Genomic DNA, 23,814 nt, shown 5'->3' on the forward strand with positions numbered 1-23,814 from the left:
ATTATTTTATCGAAGGTGAAGTAGTTGTTATTGATTAAAAGTTTCAAGATAGACATAAAGTCAGTGATCTCAAGTTGACTAAGTTGACTATGGTTATGCAAATTTTGAGGGATAATTTTAAGAAGTTTTTCTGGTTTAATACTAGTGTACATATTAGTGATATCAAACGAATGTAAAGAATGGTATGGTTGAAGTGTAAAGTCATCCAGTTGTTTGATAAGTTGTAGTGTATTCTTAATAGATTTTCTAGATTTAAAGGTGTAGTGTCTTTTAAGAAATTGCTGGGTGAATTGTGCTACTTTGTACAATGGGCTCGGTCTGTAGTTTACTATAGGACGTATCGGGACATTAGGTTTATGTATTTTAGGTTGTGCTTTAACGGTGGGAAGTCCTGGGTTCATCTTAATTAATTTGCTTTTTTCACTGTCGGTTAAAAGAAATGAGGTGTTTTTAAGCGTCTGTTTTAATTGCCGTTGGATGGTTTGTGTAGGATCTTTGTTAATTATTGTGAAAGTGCTGTCTGTGAAAAACATTTTGGTTTTGGATACATATTCTGTTTGATTCATAATAACAGTGGTGTTGCCTTTATCTGCTTTCGTGACGATAGTATGAGTATCTTTAATTTTATTTTTAAGTTGAATGATTTTATTTCTATCTTCAAGTTGAGATTTGGTCATGCTTTGGGTAGGTGATGTAAAGGTTTTCTTAAGCTGTTTGTTGACTTCGTGTCTGAGTTCATCTTGTATATCATGAGGCATCTTCTTTATCGCTGTTTCCGTTTCTACTATTAGTGTTTTCGCAACATTTAATGGGTTATAATTAGGCCAGTTGTGTTTAGGGCCTTTTGACAAAATAGTAATCTCTTCATCATCGAATGTTGTATTAGATAAATTGATGAAAGGAGAGTGAAAGTCAGCTATAGGGTGACTGGTAGTGTTTGGGTTGATCAGGTTATTAGATGGTTTGTTGGTTATGGAAGATCTGTTGAGGAGGGTTTGAAATTTGGTATCTAATGTGGACTGTTTTTGGACAAGCAAAGTGGATAGTTTACTGTAAATTTTCTCTTGGAAAATGTTCCATTGTGAGTCTGATAACAACATGGCAACTTCGAGGTGGGTTTCATACAATCGGTTGTTTAAGAGTGATTTTTTCTTATGTAGAAATTTCAATTCATTTTTGAGCCATAATTTGTTAGTTTTACGGTTAACTTTATATTGATGTGGTAAAACATGTTTCTTATTGTTATTTTTTAGAAAGTTTGGAGTCAGATCGTAGGCGATACATTTCTTTAAGAAGTCTATGTCTTTGATTAATTTTCCTATTTTGATTCTTAAGTTCATATAATAATGAGCTTTAGTTTTTGCCTGGTTGGCTACATTATTTAAAGTTAAGAACTTCATATTTAGGTTCCGTATTGAAGCAGAATTCACATCAAAGAAAAGTACAATAAGTTCCACCTTTTCAATACATTATATTATGTGAAAGTTTTACGTTACAGTTAAACCTTCACATTTTTATACACTCGGGACCGGTTTCAACAGTGTCCCTGTCATCATCAGCCAAGAACAATTAATCGAGGACAATAAACCTTACAATACTTCAGGTATGATATAACAGTGAATATAAAATTATACATTATCTATCTACAAAAAGGTGTGAACATGTCCAGGTAAAAAATTTTACGATTTAAGAAAATCATAGTCCTGTAGGGTGTACACTTATAAAATTTCTAATTAAAATAACGTGTTAAAAATCTGCTGTTATATTATAGCTATTGCAGAGTATGTTTATAGGTGTAAATCTATGAAGTTTTGGCACTCAAGACATATAGCTATGTTTGACAAGTTGAAGGTATTCAAACATTTAGTTAAATGGTGTTCCACTTAAAATATGTGATGCAGTTCAGCTGAGGTTGTAATAAATATGTTTGTAGGCTTGATTTTGGTATTTTTAACACTCGAGACATATAGCCATGATTTTAGTATTTTTAACACTCGAGACATACATCCATGTGTGACAAGTTAAAAGTTGATAAAACATTTAGTTAATGGTGTTCCACTTAAGATATATGGTAAAGTTCAACTGAGGCTACAACTTGGACCTGAGGAGCAGATGATTATGTAAAATATCAATATAAGTAGAAATGAACAATTTAAATGGGTCACTGCTTGTTGATGTAGATGATCAGCAAGTCCTATTAAACAATTATACATGTCGACGTGTGGTTGTATATCATCTTGCTGAGAAGTAACAAAAGTCCTGGCTGAAATGGTGCTTGTAGATCTTATATTGTAGGTTGTGATTACGTAAATTGATTAGAAGGGATCCTGATCCAAGTCGGAACCTATAAGAAATAAAACGCGATATAAAGTTACCGTATTTAAGAAACGAAAGGGAGTTAAATTTCGCGAAGTATTGGTGAATAAGAAACTCACCTCAGGTGCCAAGTTGATGGTAGACAGAACGTAGTGGAACTGACAGGCTGAGGAGAGACGAGGCCTAGAAGGGAGCAGGGAGGGGCGGAGTTACTGAGTTAGGGGAAGGAGGCAACGCGGTAGAGGCGGGACTGTGATCAGGTGGGCGCGTGCGATGGTAGGGGAAATATGTAAGCGTGTTGTGTATTGTTTTGAAGATGGATCGGTTTTTTGGTATTTTAAGAGTGTTCATTATTTTGATAAAAGTGTCAAAAAGTATTGTAGGTTTTTCGGAGAGATCGTTAAGGTTAAAATTTGGGTTATGGTATTGATCGAGTGAGATGTAGAATTGTTCAGTGAAATCGAGTATGGGGCCTTTATTTATTATTTCAATGATGTCTATGTCGTTATTCATACCATAAAATTTATGTTTATAATCATGTATATGTTGGCCTATTGCGGAAAATTTTCTGTATTTTATCGCATTTACGTGTTCAGTATATCTAATTTTGAACGATCTACCGGTCTGTCCAAGGTAGGTGCTGAGACAGTCGTTACAGTGGAATCTGTAGACGCCTGATTTGTCAGAAGGGTTAGCGGTATTGATTGAGTTAGAATTGTATAGGATATCTAGATTTCTGTTATTAGTTTTGAAAGAGATGTTAGTTTTCTGTTTCTTAAATATATTTGTAATTTTGTAAATATTACGGTTGTAGGTAAAGGTTGAAAAAGATTTCGATTTAGTAGCTTCTTTAATTAGGTTCGATTTTGGGCGATGTCTGAATTTGCTGATTATATTTTCTATAAAATTCTTGTTGTATCCATTATGAGCTGCGATATTACGTATGGTATTTAATTCTTTGTTAAGGTCTGATCTAATAACCTGATCAACCCAAACACTACCAGTCACCCTATAGCTGACTTTCACTCTCCTTTCATCAATTTATCTAATACAACATTCGATGATGAAGAGATTACTATTTTGTCAAAAGGCCCTAAACACAACTGGCCTAATTATAACCCATTAAATGTTGCGAAAACACTAATAGTAGAAACGGAAACAGCGATAAAGAAGATGCCTCATGATATACAAGATGAACTCAGACACGAAGTCAACAAACAGCTTAAGAAAACCTTTACATCACCTACCCAAAGCATGACCAAATCTCAACTTGAAGATAGAAATAAAATCATTCAACTTAAAAATAAAATTAAAGATACTCATACTATCGTCACGAAAGCAGATAAAGGCAACACCACTGTTATTATGAATCAAACAGAATATGTATCCAAAACCAAAATGTTTTTCACAGACAGCACTTTCACAATAATTAACAAAGATCCTACACAAACCATCCAACGGCAATTAAAACAGACGCTTAAAAACACCTCATTTCTTTTAACCGACAGTGAAAAAAGCAAATTAATTAAGATGAACCCAGGACTTCCCACCGTTAAAGCACAACCTAAAATACATAAACCTAATGTCCCGATACGTCCTATAGTAAACTACAGACCGAGCCCATTGTACAAAGTAGCACAATTCACCCAGCAATTTCTTAAAAGACACTACACCTTTAAATCTAGAAAATCTATTAAGAATACACTACAACTTATCAAACAACTGGATGACTTTACACTTCAACCATACCATTCTTTACATTCGTTTGATATCACTAATATGTACACTAGTATTAAACCAGAAAAACTTCTTAAAATTATCCCTCAAAATTTGCATAACCATAGTCAACTTAGTCAACTTGAGATCACTGACTTTATGTCTATCTTGAAACTTTTAATCAATAACAACTACTTCACCTTCGATAAAATAATATACAAGCAAGACGGCCTAGCCATGGGATCCCCAGCCTCCGGCATTTTAGCAGAAATATACTTAGATTTTTTAGAACATACAAAAATTGACAATAACACAACATTTAGTAATATACACCTTTGGTCCAGGTATATCGATGATGTATTTATTATTATGGACCAACGCACTACAGACGCAGCTACCACCTTAACGCACCTTAACACTATTGATACAGACATAAAATTTACACTGGAATCCGAAGCCAATAATACTATTAATTTTCTTGATCTCACTATCACCAGACTTCTATCTTCCTTCAAATATAATGTCTACAGAAAACCTACACATACTGCCACTACAATACAAGAAGACTCTATTCACCCCCTAAGCCATAAACGGGCCACTTATAATAGCTTAGTACATCGAGCATTTAATGTCCCAATGTCGAAATCAGACCTTAACAAAGAATTAAATACCATACGTAATATCGCAGCTCATAATGGATACAACAAGAATTTTATAGAAAATATAATCAGCAAATTCAGACATCGCCCAAAATCGAACCTAATTAAAGAAGCTACTAAATCGAAATCTTTTTCAACCTTTACCTACAACCGTAATATTTACAAAATTACAAATATATTTAAGAAACAGAAAACTAACATCTCTTTCAAAACTAATAACAGAAATCTAGATATCCTATACAATTCTAACTCAATCAATACCGCTAACCCTTCTGACAAATCAGGCGTCTACAGATTCCACTGTAACGACTGTCTCAGCACCTACCTTGGACAGACCGGTAGATCGTTCAAAATTAGATATACTGAACACGTAAATGCGATAAAATACAGAAAATTTTCCGCAATAGGCCAACATATACATGATTATAAACATAAATTTTATGGTATGAATAACGACATAGACATCATTGAAATAATAAATAAAGGCCCCATACTCGATTTCACTGAACAATTCTACATCTCACTCGATCAATACCATAACCCAAATTTTAACCTTAACGATCTCTCCGAAAAACCTACAATACTTTTTGACACTTTTATCAAAATAATGAACACTCTTAAAATACCAAAAAACCGATCCATCTTCAAAACAATACACAACACGCTTACATATTTCCCCTACCATCGCACGCGCCCACCTGATCACAGTCCCGCCTCTACCGCGTTGCCTCCTTCCCCTAACTCAGTAACTCCGCCCCTCCCTGCTCCCTTCTAGGCCTCGTCTCTCCTCAGCCTGTCAGTTCCACTACGTTCTGTCTACCATCAACTTGGCACCTGAGGTGAGTTTCTTATTCACCAATACTTCGCGAAATTTAACTCCCTTTCGTTTCTTAAATACGGTAACTTTATATCGCGTTTTATTTCTTATAGGTTCCGACTTGGATCAGGATCCCTTCTAATCAATTTACGTAATCACAACCTACAATATAAGATCTACAAGCACCATTTCAGCCAGGACTTTTGTTACTTCTCAGCAAGATGATATACAACCACACGTCGACATGTATAATTGTTTAATAGGACTTGCTGATCATCTACATCAACAAGCAGTGACCCATTTAAATTGTTCATTTCTACTTATATTGATATTTTACATAATCATCTGCTCCTCAGGTCCAAGTTGTAGCCTCAGTTGAACTTTACCATATATCTTAAGTGGAACACCATTAACTAAATGTTTTATCAACTTTTAACTTGTCACACATGGATGTATGTCTCGAGTGTTAAAAATACTAAAATCATGGCTATATGTCTCGAGTGTTAAAAATACCAAAATCAAGCCTACAAACATATTTATTACAACCTCAGCTGAACTGCATCACATATTTTAAGTGGAACACCATTTAACTAAATGTTTGAATACCTTCAACTTGTCAAACATAGCTATATGTCTTGAGTGCCAAAACTTCATAGATTTACACCTATAAACATACTCTGCAATAGCTATAATATAACAGCAGATTTTTAACACGTTATTTTAATTAGAAATTTTATAAGTGTACACCCTACAGGACTATGATTTTCTTAAATCGTAAAATTTTTTACCTGGACATGTTCACACCTTTTTGTAGATAGATAATGTATAATTTTATATTCACTGTTATATCATACCTGAAGTATTGTAAGGTTTATTGTCCTCGATTAATTGTTCTTGGCTGATGATGACAGGGACACTGTCGAAACCGGTCCCGAGTGTATAAAAATGTGAAGGTTTAACTGTAACGTAAAACCTTCACATAATATAATGTATTGAAAAGGTGGAACTTATTGTACTTTTCTTTGATGTGAATTCTGCTTCAATACGGAACCTAAATATGAAGTTCTTAACTTTAAATAATATCTGTATTGACCTTGTCCACTTCAATGTTCACACACGAGTCTCTACTCAAATCATGCCTGTGGGGCACGTTCACTACAAAAACGTCAGTGTGGGTCAGCTTCCCTAGTGTATGTTTAAGTTGTGATCTTACATTCTTGGCGTCGTCGTGAGCTACGTCGTTCGTCCCACCTATGATAAGCACTGCATCGCCGCTCCCGAAGTTCCTAGTTGCTGCTTCTACGTTTTCCACAACACTGCTGATAGAAGCTCCTGGATATATTTCTCCGGTTGCTGCTATATTTTCGTCGTTAATCACTCCCGCAATTCCCCTTCCTTGGCTATCACCAAACACAGCTACTTTCGCTGATTTCGGCCTAACTGAGTCTTGAATCTGAATTCTAGGCCTAAATTTTAAACTCGGCACGGCAACTTAAACTCGGCACGGAAGACGGTCAGAGAAGAAAACGGCTCACAGCTGGTGCAGCGCAAGGCTCAATTCTCGGACCACACCTTTGGAACATCATGTAGGATGATTTGTTACGGCTGGAGATGCCAGAAAATGTAAAACTTGTGGGTTATGCTGATGATGTGGCTGGTGTGATAGTAACCCATAACCTAGAGCTGGCTCAATTTAAATTGAATCGGGTGATGCGACGTGTCAAAAGAATGGATGATAAATCACAAGTTAGAACTCGGAGATCACAAAATGGAAATTGTCCTCCTTACGAGGAAAAGGATTAATACTGTTGTAGCGATGCAGATCGGACAGATAGCCATCGAAACAACTAGGAGCACAAAATATCTTGGTGTAACGCTTGATACTAAGCTTACATATTGGGACCACATCCAACGGGTAACAGATAAGGCAGCGAAAACCATGACTGCACTGAGTAGACTCATGGGAAATATCAAGGGACCGATATCTAGTAAAAGGCGGCTTCTCATGTCGATTGTTCAATCGATTCTGCTATACGGTTCGGAAATTTGGGCTGAATCGTTAAAAATTGTGAAATATCGGACAAGAATTGCGGCTGTACAACGGAGAGCAGCTTTACGAATTGCTTGCGCATATCGCACAGTATCAGAACCTGCGATTCTAGTAGTAGCAGCAGTAGCTCCCATTGACTTGTTGGCCTTCGAAAGACAAGAAATTTGGCTCACACAAGAAGAGCTAGGAAGGAAAAGGGCAAAGGCTTTGGCTCATAGTCGCAGAATGCAACGATGGCAAACAAGATGGGAAGATGATTCTAGAGGGAAATGGACGAAAAGACTGATACCTTCTCTGGGCGTATGGGTTGCCCGAAATCATGATGAAGTGAACTACTATCTCACACAGTTCTTGACAGGTCATGGATACTTCCGAAAATTTCTTCATAGGCTAGGGCTAGCAACTAGTCCGGTGTGCATATACTGCGGTGATATCGATGACGTATCACATACTTTCTTTGTGTGTGTTCATTGGCTACCACAAAGAAGATGCTTAGAAGTTATGCACGGAGAATTGACGCCAGAAGGGATCGTGTCAGTAATGCTACGAAGTCGAGAATCTTGGGACCAGGTGGCAGTCTACGTAGAAAATATTCTGCGTCAAAAGAAGAAGGACCTGGACGATTACGACAGACAGTAAAGCAGAAAAAGGAAGATGAAGCACAAGATGCATTAAGCACGACATCCGCCCTGAAGTAATGCGAGAGCGGTTTCCTGGGCGGAGATAAACGTCGTGGGAAAAGGGAGTGTGGTTTTTAGTGGGTAAGAATCTCCACACACTTGTTGAGTGCGGACCCTCACAAGCGTCTTATGAAAGATTTTCCACACTCCCTCGCAAAAAAAAAAAAAAAACTTATTATTATCATTATTATTATTTGCAGTTGCCTTTGGTTGCGGCATCATACACAACCATTAACCCGGCTCAAGGGAGAGAGGCTCACCTTCCTTGTTCTCCACTTGAGTAATTCTTGCCTGGCGCATCCACACTGTGGGGGTGGGCATCCTCCACATCAGTAGGCTGGTGTGAAAGGATGGCTAAGTTCAGAGAGGGACCCAGCACCATGGGGTATAACATGGAACCCATGCCCAGGGTTACGGGCGAAGACCTTAACGGCATCTTTGGCAGAGAAGGAGACCTTCGGAATGGCAGAGATGGCGGATGAGGCAACCCATCCTCCCTGGGGTTAATTAGAAGAGGACACCACTGCCTTGTGGAGAAGAGGGACCTTCAAAGGCTAAGGGAGTAAACCCCGAAAGAAAATCCTCGCCTGTGTGAGGCCTAGCAAGTCAACAGTTGAGTATGAATGTACTGCTTTCAAACCTAAAACAAGCCTCAGATGGAAGAATAAATTTAATACCGGACATGACAGTTCTTCTCGTACCATCCAAATTTATGATGGCCAAAAGCCTGATGTTCTCAGAGATACCAGAAGACACAAAACCCTCCCAAGAAAGAGCGACTGAAATTTGGTACACTCAATATCTTTACTCTCACCAACAAATATGAAGAACTTGTGGATCTTATGGAGAGGCGTAAGCAAAAGATATTGGGGTTGAGTGAGACAAAATGGAAAGGATATGGGAAGAAGCCCTTGAGAAATGGATATGTGCTATACTGGAGTGGGAACAATGATGAATCCAAAAATGGAGTTGGCTTCCTCCTTCATAAAAATATAGACACACAGACAGATGTCAAATATGTGAGTGATAGGATCATCCAGATGAGACCAAGTGTTGGTAATGCACATCAAACTCTCCTGCAAGTACATGCACCGCAGACAGGATGTACCACGGAAGAGAAAGAACAATTCCTTATTGAACTTGAGGAACAAATAACAGAGAACACAATCATTATGGGTGATCTGAATGCCCAAGTTGGTAAAGAAAGACTAGAAAACATTGTAGGCCCCCATGGCTATGGTAACAGAAACTCTGAAGGAGAGAACCTGATTGATTTCTGTGTGCGAAACAACTTAACCATCCGGTACACATGGTATCAGAAGAGGGACAGCCATAAAATAACGAGATACAGCTGGGATGGAAAGCTCAAGACTATGATCGACTTCATCATCACTGATAGAAAAGCGGGTCAGTATGTTACAGATGTTAAAGTCATACCCAGCGAGTGCCTAGATGGCGACCATCGGTTATTAATCGCTGATCTAAAAGATGGTCATGTGCCCAAAATTAAACAAAATAAAATGCCAAAGATTAAGACATGACTGTTGAAGGACATGGAGAAGAAAGGAAACTATGAAGCAAGGATAACAGCTAAATTACCCAAAACTGAGAAAGGGGGAGTAGAAGAAGAATGTTCCTTATTCAAAGAAACCCTTGTAAAAGAAGCCACAGAAATTTGTGGAAAAACAAGTGCCACACCAAAAGAGAAGGAAACACCTTGGTGGAATGACTGAGTGAAGACAGCAGTAAAAGATAGAAATATACTGAAAAGAAAATTAGACCTCGAAAAACAGAAAACAGACGATAGACGAAATGAATTAGAAATTGAACATCTAGCACAGGAATACCGGAAAAAGAAACTGGCTGTAAAAAGACTGATCTAGGAAGAAAGGGAAAAGTGCTGGGATACTTTACTACAAGGATAGAGGAAGACTGTCAAGGAAGTAGGAAACTACTATACAAAATAGTAAACAGTAAAAGAAATGAAAATATAAACATCCTTGCACTGGAAACATGTGATGGTAGCTTAATACAAACAGAGGAAGGGATCAGGGATGAAATGAAGAAGTACTTCAACATGCTGTTAAATGGAGAAGGGGGCAACACCACCACCAATTATTGTAGTGTACATGAAGCCTAAAACAACAAATACCCATTAACATGGCTTGAGGTAGAAACAGCACTAAGGAGCATGCGAAATGGGAAGTCCCCAGGCTTTGATGATCTCAGCTCAGACATGATAAAGGCAGGTGGAATACCAGGCTTGGACTGGCTATATAGAGCGTTATCAGTGATTTGGGAAAGTAACAAAATTCCAGAAGATTGGAGTAAAGGAGTCATCATCCCGCTGTTCAAAAAGGGCAAGCAACGGAAATGTGGAAATTACAGAGGCATCACACTGTTGTCACACTCACTGAAGGTGCTGGAAAGGATCATAGAAACAAGACTTAGGAAGATAGTGGAACCTTTGCTTGAGGAAGAACAACATGGGTTTAGGACAGGTCGAAGTACTGTGGATCTTATCTTTGCAGTAAAGATGCTGACAGAAAAGTACTGGGAATACGGAAGAAATCTTGTGATTGCATTTGTGGACATTGAAAAGCATATGATAGTGTTCCTCGAAACAAGATATGGGAATGTCTGGAACAAAGTATCTTACTTATTTGACAAAGTCAAGATGCTATACCAGAAGTGCTACAGCTGTGTCCAGATAGGCAACGGATGATCAAAATGGTTTGAAACTAAGAGAGGTGTCCAACAAGGATGTGCTCTGTCACCACTCCTGTTTGTAATAGTAATGGACAAGGTCATCAAATCTATCAAGAAAATGGACAGTGAACCAAACGCCCTGGAATTTGCTGATGATGTGCTTTTGTGGGGAGAGACAGAAGCTGAAGTTCAGAAGAAACTTAATGAAAGGAACAACACATTCAAAAATTTTGGACTGAAAATGAGCAAAACAAAGACAGTGGAAATGACCATCAACAGGGAAGGAACAAGCGCAAATATATTTCTGGAAGGAGCAAAAATCAAATGAGCTTCCCACTTCATGTACCTCAGAAGCACAATCTCGAAAGACAACACTGTCAGGCAGGAAATACTCAGCAGGACACAGAAAGCATCGAACTTCTACAGTCAAGTCAGAAATCTTCTCTGGAACTGCAAAATACCACAGAAAGCAAAAACAATCATGTACCACACTTACTTTGTACCAATCCTCACGTACGTATTAGAGACATGTACCCTACTAAACAAAGACTTCAGTAGAATCCAAGCAACTGAAATGAGATTCATTAGAACCATGAACCAAACAACCAGAAAGGACAAGATCAGAAATGAAGTGAATAGGAAAGTAACTGGTATTGAGGTTCCTATTATCAGTGTCATAAAGAAACGCAGACTTCAGTGGTATGGGCACATAATGAGAAGGAACAGGGAAAAACCTGCCAGAAAATATTTCGACCTTAATCTCGTAGGAAGAAGTCCACAGGGAAGACCAAGAAAACGTTGGATAGAGACTGTAAGATCAGATGTGGAGGAGAGGGGACATAAATGGGAGGATGTACTGGATCAGAAGATGTATGAAGACAGAAGGAGATGGCGAGCGCTTGTACACCACACCCGGGAAACTGGAGTTGGGAAATGATGACGATCATGATTATTATTATTATTATTATTATTTGCTGTTACAGTGGATTCGGCCAACGTGAAGTGTAAATTTAAGTCAGCAAGGGATATATTTGGTGCCTGCTTTAATGACTTTCGACCTATACCCATCGTATTATTATTTATAAATTTCATTTTCCGTATTGACAGATTCAAAGTATAGATAAGAAATGTGTTTTTCCACCATTCAATACACAATTTATTTTAATAGATTAAACTAGTACCGGTTTCGGCTCTTTAACGGCCATCATCAGCTAGTACATGATTTGTTTTAGCCATTAGACAATTCACAAGTTGTTATTGTATTAGGCATCCGGATGTCTAATGGGGGATGGAAATGTATACAATAGCATATAATTAATATATCAGTAGTCAGGGTAAAAAGTTACAAATAGAACATGAGTATGTAAAACATATTAAAAACACACAGGCCACAATATATAACATTTAAAAAGTTTCAACACATTAAAATGGTACGTATAGGTAGACACTTGTTAAAATTTTCAATTCATGCTATATAGATTCCATTCTTCTGTCCTTTGTGCAGTTCCTTTGCTTATAAGATATGTTGATTTTAGTTGCGTAAGGTAATCTACGAGAACATTCTGAAACTGGTGTATGTCTTATTGATATGGGCCTTTGTCATGAAGAAATTTTGTTATGTTATATATCCCAACTTGTGATATACTATGGCAAGTTGCAATATGGCAAACAGCAGGTCTCGAGCTTGTATTTAGAAGTAGTTGGTGGCAACACCTCTCTCGTCTACGTTTGTTCTTGTAGTCTGTAAGGATAAGGTGATATAAGTATGCCAGTAGTGTGTGTATGAAGGAATGCCTAGTGTGTGTATGGAAAGAGTACTTACTGTAGTTGTTGTGGATGTCTTGTGCCGATGTGTTTGAAGGCTTGCTGTGTTCTACTGCGAGTGCGTCTGGGGCTCATATTAGCTGTGGAGGGGAATGTAGGTGGAGGGGAAGGAGTGGCTGTTGGAGAAGTAGGGGCGGGGTCAGGCTTGTGATTCGTTGGTTTGTTAGAGCGTGTGTTTACTATTTTGAGGTAATCATTCTTTAATGTCGGAATGGCTTTGTCAAAAATGATGCTGGTTTTTTCAGTAATATCATTAATGTTATGATTGGGGTTGGCGTATTGGTCTAAAGAAATGTAGAAATCTTCGGTTATGTTGAGCAGGGGGCCCTTGGAGTTTATATTTAGTATCGTCATGTCGTTATTGATGTTTGTGAAACTATGCTTGGATTCTTCTACATGTTGGCCTATTGATGAGAAATGGTTATGTTTTACTGCATTTATATGTTCATTGTAGCGGATGGTGAAGTTTCTGTCTGTACGTCCTATGTAACTTATGTCACAGTTGTTACATTTGATACGGTAGACACCTGATTGGTTGTATTTATTGTTATTATTGACTGTCTTAGTGTTATGTATAATGTTGGTACTATTGTGTGTGGTTTTGAATGCTGTTTTTATGTTGTGCTTCTTGAAAATATTAGTTATAGTATATATGTGGGTGTTGTTATCCAACGGCCACTCCTTCTTCCCCTCCACCTACATTCCCCTCCACAGCTAATATGAGCCCCAGACGCACTCGCAGTAGAACACAGCAAGCCTTCAAACACATCGGCACAAGACTTCCACAACAACTATAGTAAATACTCTTTCCATACACACACTAGGCATTCCTTCATACACACACTACTGGCATACTTATATCACCTTATCTTTACACACTACAAGAACAAACGTAGACGAGAGAGGTGTTGCCACCAACTACTTCTAAATACAAGCTCGAGACCTGCTGTTTGCCATATTGCAACTTGCCATAGTATATCACAAGTTGGGATATATAACATAACAAAATTTCTTCATGACAAAGGCCCATATCAATAAGACATACACCAGTTTCAGAATGTTCTCGAAGATTACCTTACGCAACTAAAATCAACATATCTTATAAGCAAAGGAACTGCACAAAGGACAGAAGAATGGAATCTATATAGCATGAATTGAAAATTTTAACAAGTGTCTACCTATACGTACCATTTTAATGTGTTGAAACTTTTTAAATGTTATATATTGTGGCCTGTGTGTTTTTAATATGTTTTACATACTCATGTTCTATTTGTAACTTTTTACCCTGACTACTGATATATTAATTATATGCTATTGTATACATTTCCATCCCCCATTAGACATCCGGATGCCTAATACAATAACAACTTGTGAATTGTCTAATGGCTAAAACAAATCATGTACTAGCTGATGATGGCCGTTAAAGAGCCGAAACCGGTACTAGTTTAATCTATTAAAATAAATTGTGTATTGAATGGTGGAAAAACACATTTCTTATCTATACTATACCCATCGTTCGTAATTGTTTCCATATTTCTGTCGAGTTCTTGCATTTCGATACTTGACATATGTGTTTATATTTACTCTTTCTGATTAACTGTTTAACCCTGTTGCGGAGAACGCAAAGTCATTAGCATTACCCGTTTGTTTAAACCTTCCGTACCATGAGTCACACTTTGCCATTTCTGATTTAATCACACTAGTCAACCACGCAGAAGGTGGTCGACTTACCCGGATCTCTTTCTTGGGAGCAAATCTGTCATACAGTTCTAACACCAGATCAGATAATTTATTTATTTTTACGTCAATATCATCCACATGTAATATATTGTTCCACAGCTGATAATATGGTTCGTGTCGTATTCTTTCCTTGTCCAGATTTTTTATATCCTATGTGTTTCATATTTTGGCATCTTTAATGAATAGCAGACATATATTAGAACATGGGTAGAAATACCTGGCACTGCAAGCTGTCCATGATTTAATACTTTCTGAGGATTGTTAGTCATGGTCAAGTCAAAGTATGAGTCCTCCGATTTACTGTATGTAGATGATTAGTAGCATTTAGAGATGGGATGTTTAGGTCTAAGCTAAAGAACATATTTTGTAAATGTAATGAGTCGTTTGTCGCAGTCAGCAGATTTGTATTAAAATCTCTCAGTATAATTATATTTTTGTACAGTGGAATTAACTTGGCTAAGCAAGGTCCGATATATGTCTTACGTCTGGGGGTTTATAAACTACTCCGATCAGTACTTCTTGATTGTTAGCCGAAACTTCTACAAAAATAAACTCTGGTCAATTGGGAATTATCTGGTCTGAAGTAGCCACTATTTTACTTTTGAGATCATTACAACAGCAAATAGCACACCATCCTCCTATACATTTTCTTAGGTCTAGACGATGTAAAATCATGTTATTTAATTCAACAAGGCCTGAGTATAGTGAGGGTTGTAACCAAGTCTCAGTTACACATATGCAGTGCAAGGTATTACTATCATGAAAGAGGGATTGTATTTCGTCAATTTGAGCCATTAACGATAGCGTGTTAATATGACAACACTGTAGGGCTCGCCGATAGCTTGCAAGACTTTCCCTGAGAATGTTTCTCGCTGATGCTGTTGAAGGGTAGGGTGAGAGGGGCGACTGGGGAGGGGGTGGGAGCGGGTCACTGACATCAAGGTCACTACAATCTGTAGAATTAACACTTGTATTGTGACTAGCCATTGTCTAGAAAATACTTCTGCTTACTCACCTTGTTTTCTCCACAAGTACTTCCAAGGGCACAATCACATTCACTCACACACATTCACGCACATTTACTTAAAACTACAACATTATGCGTCAATGCCATCTCAGTAATGAGCCCATATCAATGTTCACTCGTCTTTTACATTAAACTAACAAGTTGTACCATTGTAGTAACAAACACTTTTCGTCCATTATCACATAGCACAACGATGCGACCGTCCTGGCTCCAGACACGATTTAAGCCAAAGTGATCATGTGCACGATTTAAGATGTTTTTCCTGGCACCTATGAGCGATTCCGTCAGGAGAAGGTGCGTGCCTTTTAGCTGACGTTTAGCCCTCCAGATGAGGTCACGGTCCTGGTACTGCAGGAACTTAATAAGCAAAGGGCATTTACCCGTGGCAACCACATCAGCCGTTGTTCGCTTCGGAACACCTATCTTGATTTGTAAATTTCATTTTTTTCCCGTATTGATAGCCACCAAATATTATAAAAAGAAAGAAAGGTTCCACCTAATTAATACTTATTTATTATCACATGTATGACGGAATATCACATGTATAGTAATTGCCACGTAAGGAAATACCCCGGAAAGTAAATATCGCCACCCGATGCTCTTCTTTTCTCTTTTTTGTAATGGCTGATCACTGCTGCCAACCTGCCTAGTTACATATTAAAATCATCAGACATAACCATAACAAACAAACCTCAATGTAAACACCGATAATGAATGTTTCCCTACCCTAGTAAATGATAAAAGATAAGATGAAATAAATCAAGATAATTATGAATATCTCCTCAATGAGGAATTAAGGAAATAAACACACTTTCTCACTTAAATTATCTGTCTTTATTTTGACATACAGTAGGCGTACTATAACCATATTCTTGAAAAGAGGGGCGTGTTAAACGATGCAATTTATTTAATAAGTCTTTGCAGTGTGATTTTCGAAAGTTCCAGACATCCAATGACTTCCCTTTCTTTTGCGCGAATATTACCTTCTCTCTTCAATACCGGTAACCAGTAAGGAGAGAGATTATTGGGCATATTTTCAGCCTGCAGGCTGGTTATATCTTCAAGCTTATCAGGAAACATATAGGAATACTAATGTGCCAAGCTCCGTGAACGGAATTTAGGTCAGCTTTCAAGTTCACTGCGGATTTGAAAATAATAATGTTATAAGTTCTACTGCCAAAATTTCGTCCCGCAAGAGTTATTTCATGTACCGGTAGATCTAGACATGAGACTGACGTATTTGAGCACTTTCATCATTTCACACAAACTATGTTATTAAATGCATTATCCGAACATGCCACAATCCTACTTACCTGGTATTAGCCAAATAGATTTACAATCCCACAGAAAAAGAAAATATGCTTTAAATATTCTCGCAAATGTATCACTAGTGACTTTAACGGCAATGCGGTGGCAACGCGCACTTCACGCTAGAGCAGTGATTGAACGCTGCCAACGTGCCAGATTAACGGTAAATGTAAGACGTCGTATCGGCAAGTAGGGTCCCTAAACTGTATGGTTACCGACACTGAAAAAGACCCAACAGCAAGAAAAGTAACCATAAATCAATATCTTAATATTACAGGGGAGAAAGGGTAAGGTTGCACCCTTAGGGTACGTCCTTACACGGAGAGGACTATATAGTAGGACCGGTTTCGACCTCTTACAAGGTCATCCTCAGCTGCATTAGAATCCTATGTTTGCATTTTGTATTATGCCTCATTCCTAAAAGCTTTGACATATACTGAAATTTAACAACATCATGTTGATTACACTTTTGCTAAGAGTTCCAATGTTACAATATAGCTAAAATTATAACAAGTTAAATACTCTTATTAACTAATATAATGACCCAATATACACATGTAATTATAATAAAATGGATTCGTCTTTTCTTCTAATGCTTAATGCAAGAATAATTTACCATAGGCTTTTGCCTATTCAGTTAAAACAAGTTCCATTCTTATAAATGTTAGTCATGTATGAGGCGAGCTTTGTTGATATTTGTGAATATTACAGCAGTAAATAAGCAGTAAAATATGCCAGTCAAGTGTAATTATATGCTGATGGCTCAATAAAATATATTACATATCTACATTAAAATATTAACAAACATGGTTGAACGTGCCTAAATGCTCTTTTGAAAGTCTAAAACAGTTGATAACAATAAATCTTGCGTTGTTTTACGTTACGTATTACATTGAAATAATGTGAAATTTGCCCATTATACAAACATATAAACACATTAAAGTATTTAAAACATTGCAAGGTATGCTTAGACGCAAATGTCTGTTTGTAGTTTAAATTAACAAGTGACAGCACATTCTTATGTTGTTTTAAAAAAGACTGATGAACATGCGAGTTAAAAGTCTGAATTTGCATAAGCCTTAGCCGATACACTTTTTGTAAAACTCAACCGCTTTATCTTTCTAATTTTGTTTTTGTGACTTGAACATGGCTTGTTTGATCTGGCTGATGTTCTGGAAATTGTTCAATTTGAATGACAAGGTCGTAATTGTTGACTAATCACAAGTAGTTTAATGGTTCTGAAGCAATCATCCCTTGGTCGCCCCTTTTAGTCTCCTCTTACGACAGGCAGGGGATACCGTGGGTGTATTCTTCGTCTGTGTCCCCCACCCACAGGGGGTAGACAAAGAGAAAAAAGAAGAGCCACCAACAATTACGACCTTGTCATTCAAATTGAACAATTTCCAGAACATCAGCCAGGTCAAACAAGCCATGTTCAAGTCACAAAAACAAAATTAGAAAGATAAAGCGGTTGAGTTTTACACAAAGTGTATCGGCTAAGGCTTATGCAAATTCAGACTTTTAACTCGCATGTTCATCAGTCTTTTTTAAAACAACATAAGAATGTGCTGTCACTTGTTAATTTAAACTACAAACAGACATTTGCGTCTAAGCATACCTTGCAATGTTTTAAATACTTTAATGTGTTTATATGTTTGTATAATGGGCAAATTTCACATTATTTCAATGTAATACGTAACGTAAAACAACGCAAGATTTATTGTTATCAACTGTTTTAGACTTTCAAAAGAGCATTTAAGCACGTTCAACCATGTTTGCTAATATTTTAATGTAGATATGTAATATATTTTATTGAGCCATCAGCATATAATTACACTTGACTGGCATATTTTACTGCTTATTTACTGCTGTAATATTCACAAATATCAACAAAGCTCGCCTCCATACATGACTAACATTTATAAGAATGGAACTTGTTTTAACTGAATAGACAAAAGCCTGTGGTAAATTATTCTTACAATATGCATTAGAAGAAAAGACGAATCCATTTTATTATAATTACACGTGTATTTAGTTAATAAGAGTATTTAACTTGTTATAATTTTAGCTATATTGTAACATTGGAACTCTTAGCAAAAGTGTAATCAACATAATGTTGATAAATTTCAGTATATGTCAAAGCTTTTAGGAATGAGGCATTATACAAAATGCGAACATAGGATTCTAATGAAGCTGAGGATGACCTTGTAAGAGGTCGAAACCGGTCCTACTATACATGTGATATTCCATCATACATGTGATAATAAATAAGTATTGATTAGGTGGAACCTTTCTTTCTTTTTATGATATCGGAACACCTAGGCGATGGCAACGGTCAATGCCTGACATATTAATCTCGATATCCAGTTTTTCTTTAATAGTTGATAATATTTTAGCGTACACATTTTCACCTGGTACTTCCGGGACGCCATGCAAAATTAAACAGTTTCGGCGGTTATATTGTTCCGTTTCGTCCATCCGTTCACTTTCCTTGTCCAGCTTTTCCTCTATTTTTACAATATTGTTTTTTATGTCTTTCAGTTCACCAGACACTTTTTCTTGAAACGCACAGTACTCCTCCTCCAACCGCTGTAGTATCTCCTCCCAGCTGGCGCTGCTGGTCACCTCCTTGAGTTGGGCGCGGAAATGCTGCATTGCATCTTCAATTGCCGATACCTTTTGACTACATCACGTAGAGTCATGATCGCTGTCAATCTTGGACGGTGATTACTAAAACTACGGAGATTAGGTCACGAATGGCACTTAGCTGCTGTTTATCTTGCAGATTTACGAGTTTGCCTTGACACACACTTTATACTATGACTGAGCTCTCTGCCATCTTTTATCACGGGCAACGTAAGACCGTGGTGTTCCGCATTTAGTGGTACTAATCACAGGTACTGGAAACCCACAGTAAACCCCGCTCTACCACTACGAATCACAGAACTATTGAGTACCTAACAGAGTGGTACTACTCGCAAATAAAGGCGACCCATGGTGTTCCCCGCACGATGGTACTAATCACAAGTAGTTTCATGATTCTGATGCACTCATCCCTTGGTCGCCCCTTTTAGTCTCCTCTTACGACAGGCAGGGGATACCGTGGGTGTATTCTTCGTCTGTGTCCCCCACTTACAGGGGGTAGACAAAGAGAAAAAAGAAGAAAGAAGTAGGGATACATCACTTCGAAAAATGAAGTAGCAGACGAAAAAAGGCAAGGGCCACGAAGGACATGAAAATGAAAGACTCCCTAGGACTCGAATGCTCTAATACCGTCGGGGTCGGAAAAGAACAAGAGTTGACCAAGGGAGGTCACAGAGGATAGATGAAAGTGAGGAGCCTGGCACAAGTAAGTGGAAGCAATACCAGGACTCAGCTAAGGGATCTGTGGTCGCCAACCCACGCTTCCAAGTTGAGAGCCCCTGAGGTCCCTTTTAGTCGCCTCATACGACAGGCAGGTGATACCGTGGGTGTATTCTTCATCTGCGTCCCCCACCCACAGGGGGTGAAGTTGGTTGGATCAAATTTAGAAGGACATTAGAGAAACTGGCGGAAGTAATGGAGCAGGAAAAGTGGAAAGACAGAAAGGAGTGGAGGAGGCTTGTTAACCACACCCAGGCGACTGAAGTGGGACATTGATGATGAATATGATGAGAGAATTAAAAACTACTTGAGGCCGATTGTTGTTTGGTTTGGTGTTATTAGATTTTTCGAAGAGTTTGGCTGATCAAAGTTGTTGAAATGAAAGAAGTTTTCACGAGACAGTGACGAAGTTTCCCCGGGTAAATTCAATGTAAAGCATTGAGATTTTTAACTTGCATATTAGTAATTAATGTTCGAGGCGGTCCCGCGATCTACCTTACCTGCCTCTCACCCGGAGGGCCTTGGTTTGATTGCCGGCCAGGTCAGGCATTTTTACCTGGATATGAGTGCTGGTTCCAGGTTCACCCAGCTTACATGATTACCTTTAATTGAGAAGCTATTTAATTACATAAAATCAGCTTCATGGTCCGTATCGCACTTCAATAGATTCACAAATAAGTATTTAATTTATTTTCCACCTAGTCGATACAATGATTGCTTAAGGTGGAAAATAAATTAAATACTTAATTGTGAAGCTATTTAATGGCGAGACGGCGACCCCGGTCTAGAGAGACAGGAATAACGGCCGAGAGGATTAGTCACACTGACCATATCCACCTCGTAATCTGCAGGCCTTTGCGCTGAGCAGCAGTCGCCTGGCAGGCAAAGGCCCATTGGAGATGTACTTTGGTTTGGTTTAGGAGTGTTTGTAAGATTGTAATTATACATGTTTCATTTTTGTAATGTTCGGCCAAATTGTGGATGTTTTTCATTCATTCCCGGATTTTCCATTTCCCAGTGTTGTACATTTTTATTTCGTGGTTCCTCCAAAACTGGAAAATCGAGGTTTCACTGTACAAAACTTTCTTAGAAGAAGAAGAAGAAGAAGAAGAAGAAGAAGAAGAAGAAGAAGAAGAAATGAGGTATGAGAACATTTAGAACTATTTATTCATTTAGGGAGCTTCTTTCCCTCATTATGAAACTGACTGCTTGGGTGGTATCTGAAAATGAAATATTATTTCTATTTAAGTGCAGTCCCTGGACGGGGCATACTCTACTATGTAACCTAACAGTTAGTCATTGAACTTCCACTTTGTGGATGATTTTCTATGTGTAAATTTATGCTATTTCTCCTCTCGTTATTCCTTTAATCCTTTCCCTTTTCTTTGATATCCCTGTCTTGATTAGGTATTATTCCCTTGGATTCTTCTTGTGAACGTTCAGTTGGGAACTTTGTGTCACTCTTTGTAACTCTATGGGCATTGACCAGTGTAAATTGCAAATATTTCTTGGTTTGGAACTTACCTGTTGGATCTGAATTGACTGTTTAGTTATATCTACTCTTTTCAAAATTCTTGGTTACACTGTACTTCTGGTTCAATTAGAACTTTTGTGCTCGTCTCATTTAAAAAAATTCATTTTTGTATCTCTTACTGGATGTAATTATTTCCTTTAATTTTCATTTTAAAATTAGTGATGTTGATATTCTATACCATGTAAAATCCTACTCTTGGTTTGTATCAGCCTCTACCCACCTGTTTCACACTTCCACTCATTTGCTATTTCACGTAACTGTGCTTCGGACGCCACCAACTATATTTTTCTACCTGATGTAGAAGTTATATTTACGTGGCTTTTAAGTTAGGACTGTCATTACAACAGTATGTGTTTATACGATCCTGCGTCTAATGTTATGGTACTTTGGCAACTAAACTACCAAACTTGATCGTGTGTGGGGTGACAATCTCCATTATATTGCTTATGATAGTTGGTCCTTCGTCACTGGGGAAAGCACTACTTGACCAACAGACATAATATTTAGATATATATTCACTAGAATCATTGCAGGTGTAACCGGTAGATTTCATTGAAGAGGGATGTGAGAACACTGAGCATGAACATCGTCTGGTCCAGACTTCATCTCACAAATAACCCAGTCTAATAACAGACTCACTAATGCTGTGATCTGCAACTCAGAGCTTGTATCCCAGCTGAGGTGAGATCATCATTTCAAATGCTCTTTAGTGCTGTTTTGACTTCTTGGATTTCATCTATTATACAGTTTTTGGTGGTGACGCTAAAATACCTCTTTGTTTCATCTCTGATCCCTTATCAAACTGCCATCACTTGTTTTCATATTCATTTCTAGTCAAAGAAGTAGGAACTACTCTGTATTCTGGCAGTAAAGTTATCCCAGCATGATTAGTCATTTTACAGCCAACTTTTTGTTCTAATATTCTTCTGCTTGTTCTTCAATTTCTACGTGGTTTCTTCTATTGCACAATGTGATCTAATTTTCTTTTCAGCATACATCTTCATCGCCCAGTCATTCCGCTAGGCGTTTCCTTTTCTATTAGTGCCACACTTGTTTTTCTCACGGACTTCCTCAGTCCATTCTTCTTTCATTGTTATCCTTGCTTGGTATCTTTTTCTTCTCCAAGTCCTTCAATAAGCAGACATTTTCTTTCACTTTCCTTATTGCACCCTGAATATCACTACGTGGTGAACAATCGAAAAATTAGATTTTGTTGTGGCCAATGTAGAAGCTGAATGATTATCCTTAATAATTTAGGACAGAAGGGATTTTTTTGCTGTTAGAAATGTCTACTCTGAGCCACACAATGTTCAATTAGTAGGCGTGACACATAAATGTATAAAATGTGAATAAAACTGCAAAATTAAAGTAATGTTGTGTCCCGTTCTGTAACCTATAGTCACAATAGCAAACTGTAATGAGTGCTGTACCTGTGTGAACTCTGGCTGCCTGTCGGGCTTTGTTCCTTCGTCCCTGTAGCAGCGTGCAATCTGAAAGTACCGATCAGTACCTCCCACCATCAACAACTGCTTGAATTGCTGTGGACTTTGTACCAAAGAATAAAACTGGCCTGGAAGATGTGTTGGTACAACAAACTCTTGAGCTCCCTGGAACAACATGGTTCAGAGTCTCAGAACTCAGCATATTTAATCATTACAACACAATTCATCAGGATGACTACTTACTCCAGGTGTTCTACGAAAAAGAGTTGGAGTTTCCACGTCCACGAAAGCACATTCATTACATAAGAAGTTTCTCATTCTCATCAATAAATTGGATCGCAAGCGCAGATTGTGTTGCAGTTCGTGGAATCGTAAACCCAGATAACGGTATTTCATTCTCAAGGATTCCTTGGCCTACAACCAAACGCATACAGAAATAAACAGAAAACATTAAAACAGCCTTCTGTTTACTGATGGTAATTGATATACTGTATCTTACCTTGTTGTATTCACGGATATGGAATGGTAGTTGTTTCATTGCAGGACTTACTACTTCAAATTCTTCCAAAACAACTTCCACCTCTCCAGTAGGCATATTCTATCAACAGGAAGAACATCAATGTATACTC

General features: G+C 37.8%; 1 protein-coding gene across 2 annotated transcripts in view; it reads right to left on the reverse strand.

Annotated features, from left to right (window-relative positions):
- The window catches only part of AspRS-m (aspartyl-tRNA synthetase, mitochondrial), a 348,037-nt gene that overhangs the window by 234,191 nt on the left and 90,032 nt on the right, over positions 1-23,814 (reverse strand). For both annotated transcript variants that reach the window (XM_067151851.2, XM_068228690.1), the window contains exons 5-7: positions 23,685-23,783; positions 23,429-23,599; positions 23,174-23,350 (exon numbers count right to left, since the gene is read on the reverse strand). In XM_067151851.2, the coding sequence (XP_067007952.2) occupies positions 23,174-23,350; positions 23,429-23,599; positions 23,685-23,783 (447 nt within the window). The remainder of the gene's footprint in view (positions 1-23,173; positions 23,351-23,428; positions 23,600-23,684; positions 23,784-23,814) is intronic.

This window comes from Anabrus simplex, chromosome 7 (assembly GCF_040414725.1).
Source record: "Anabrus simplex isolate iqAnaSimp1 chromosome 7, ASM4041472v1, whole genome shotgun sequence".
NCBI classification, from domain to species: domain Eukaryota; kingdom Metazoa; phylum Arthropoda; class Insecta; order Orthoptera; family Tettigoniidae; genus Anabrus; species Anabrus simplex.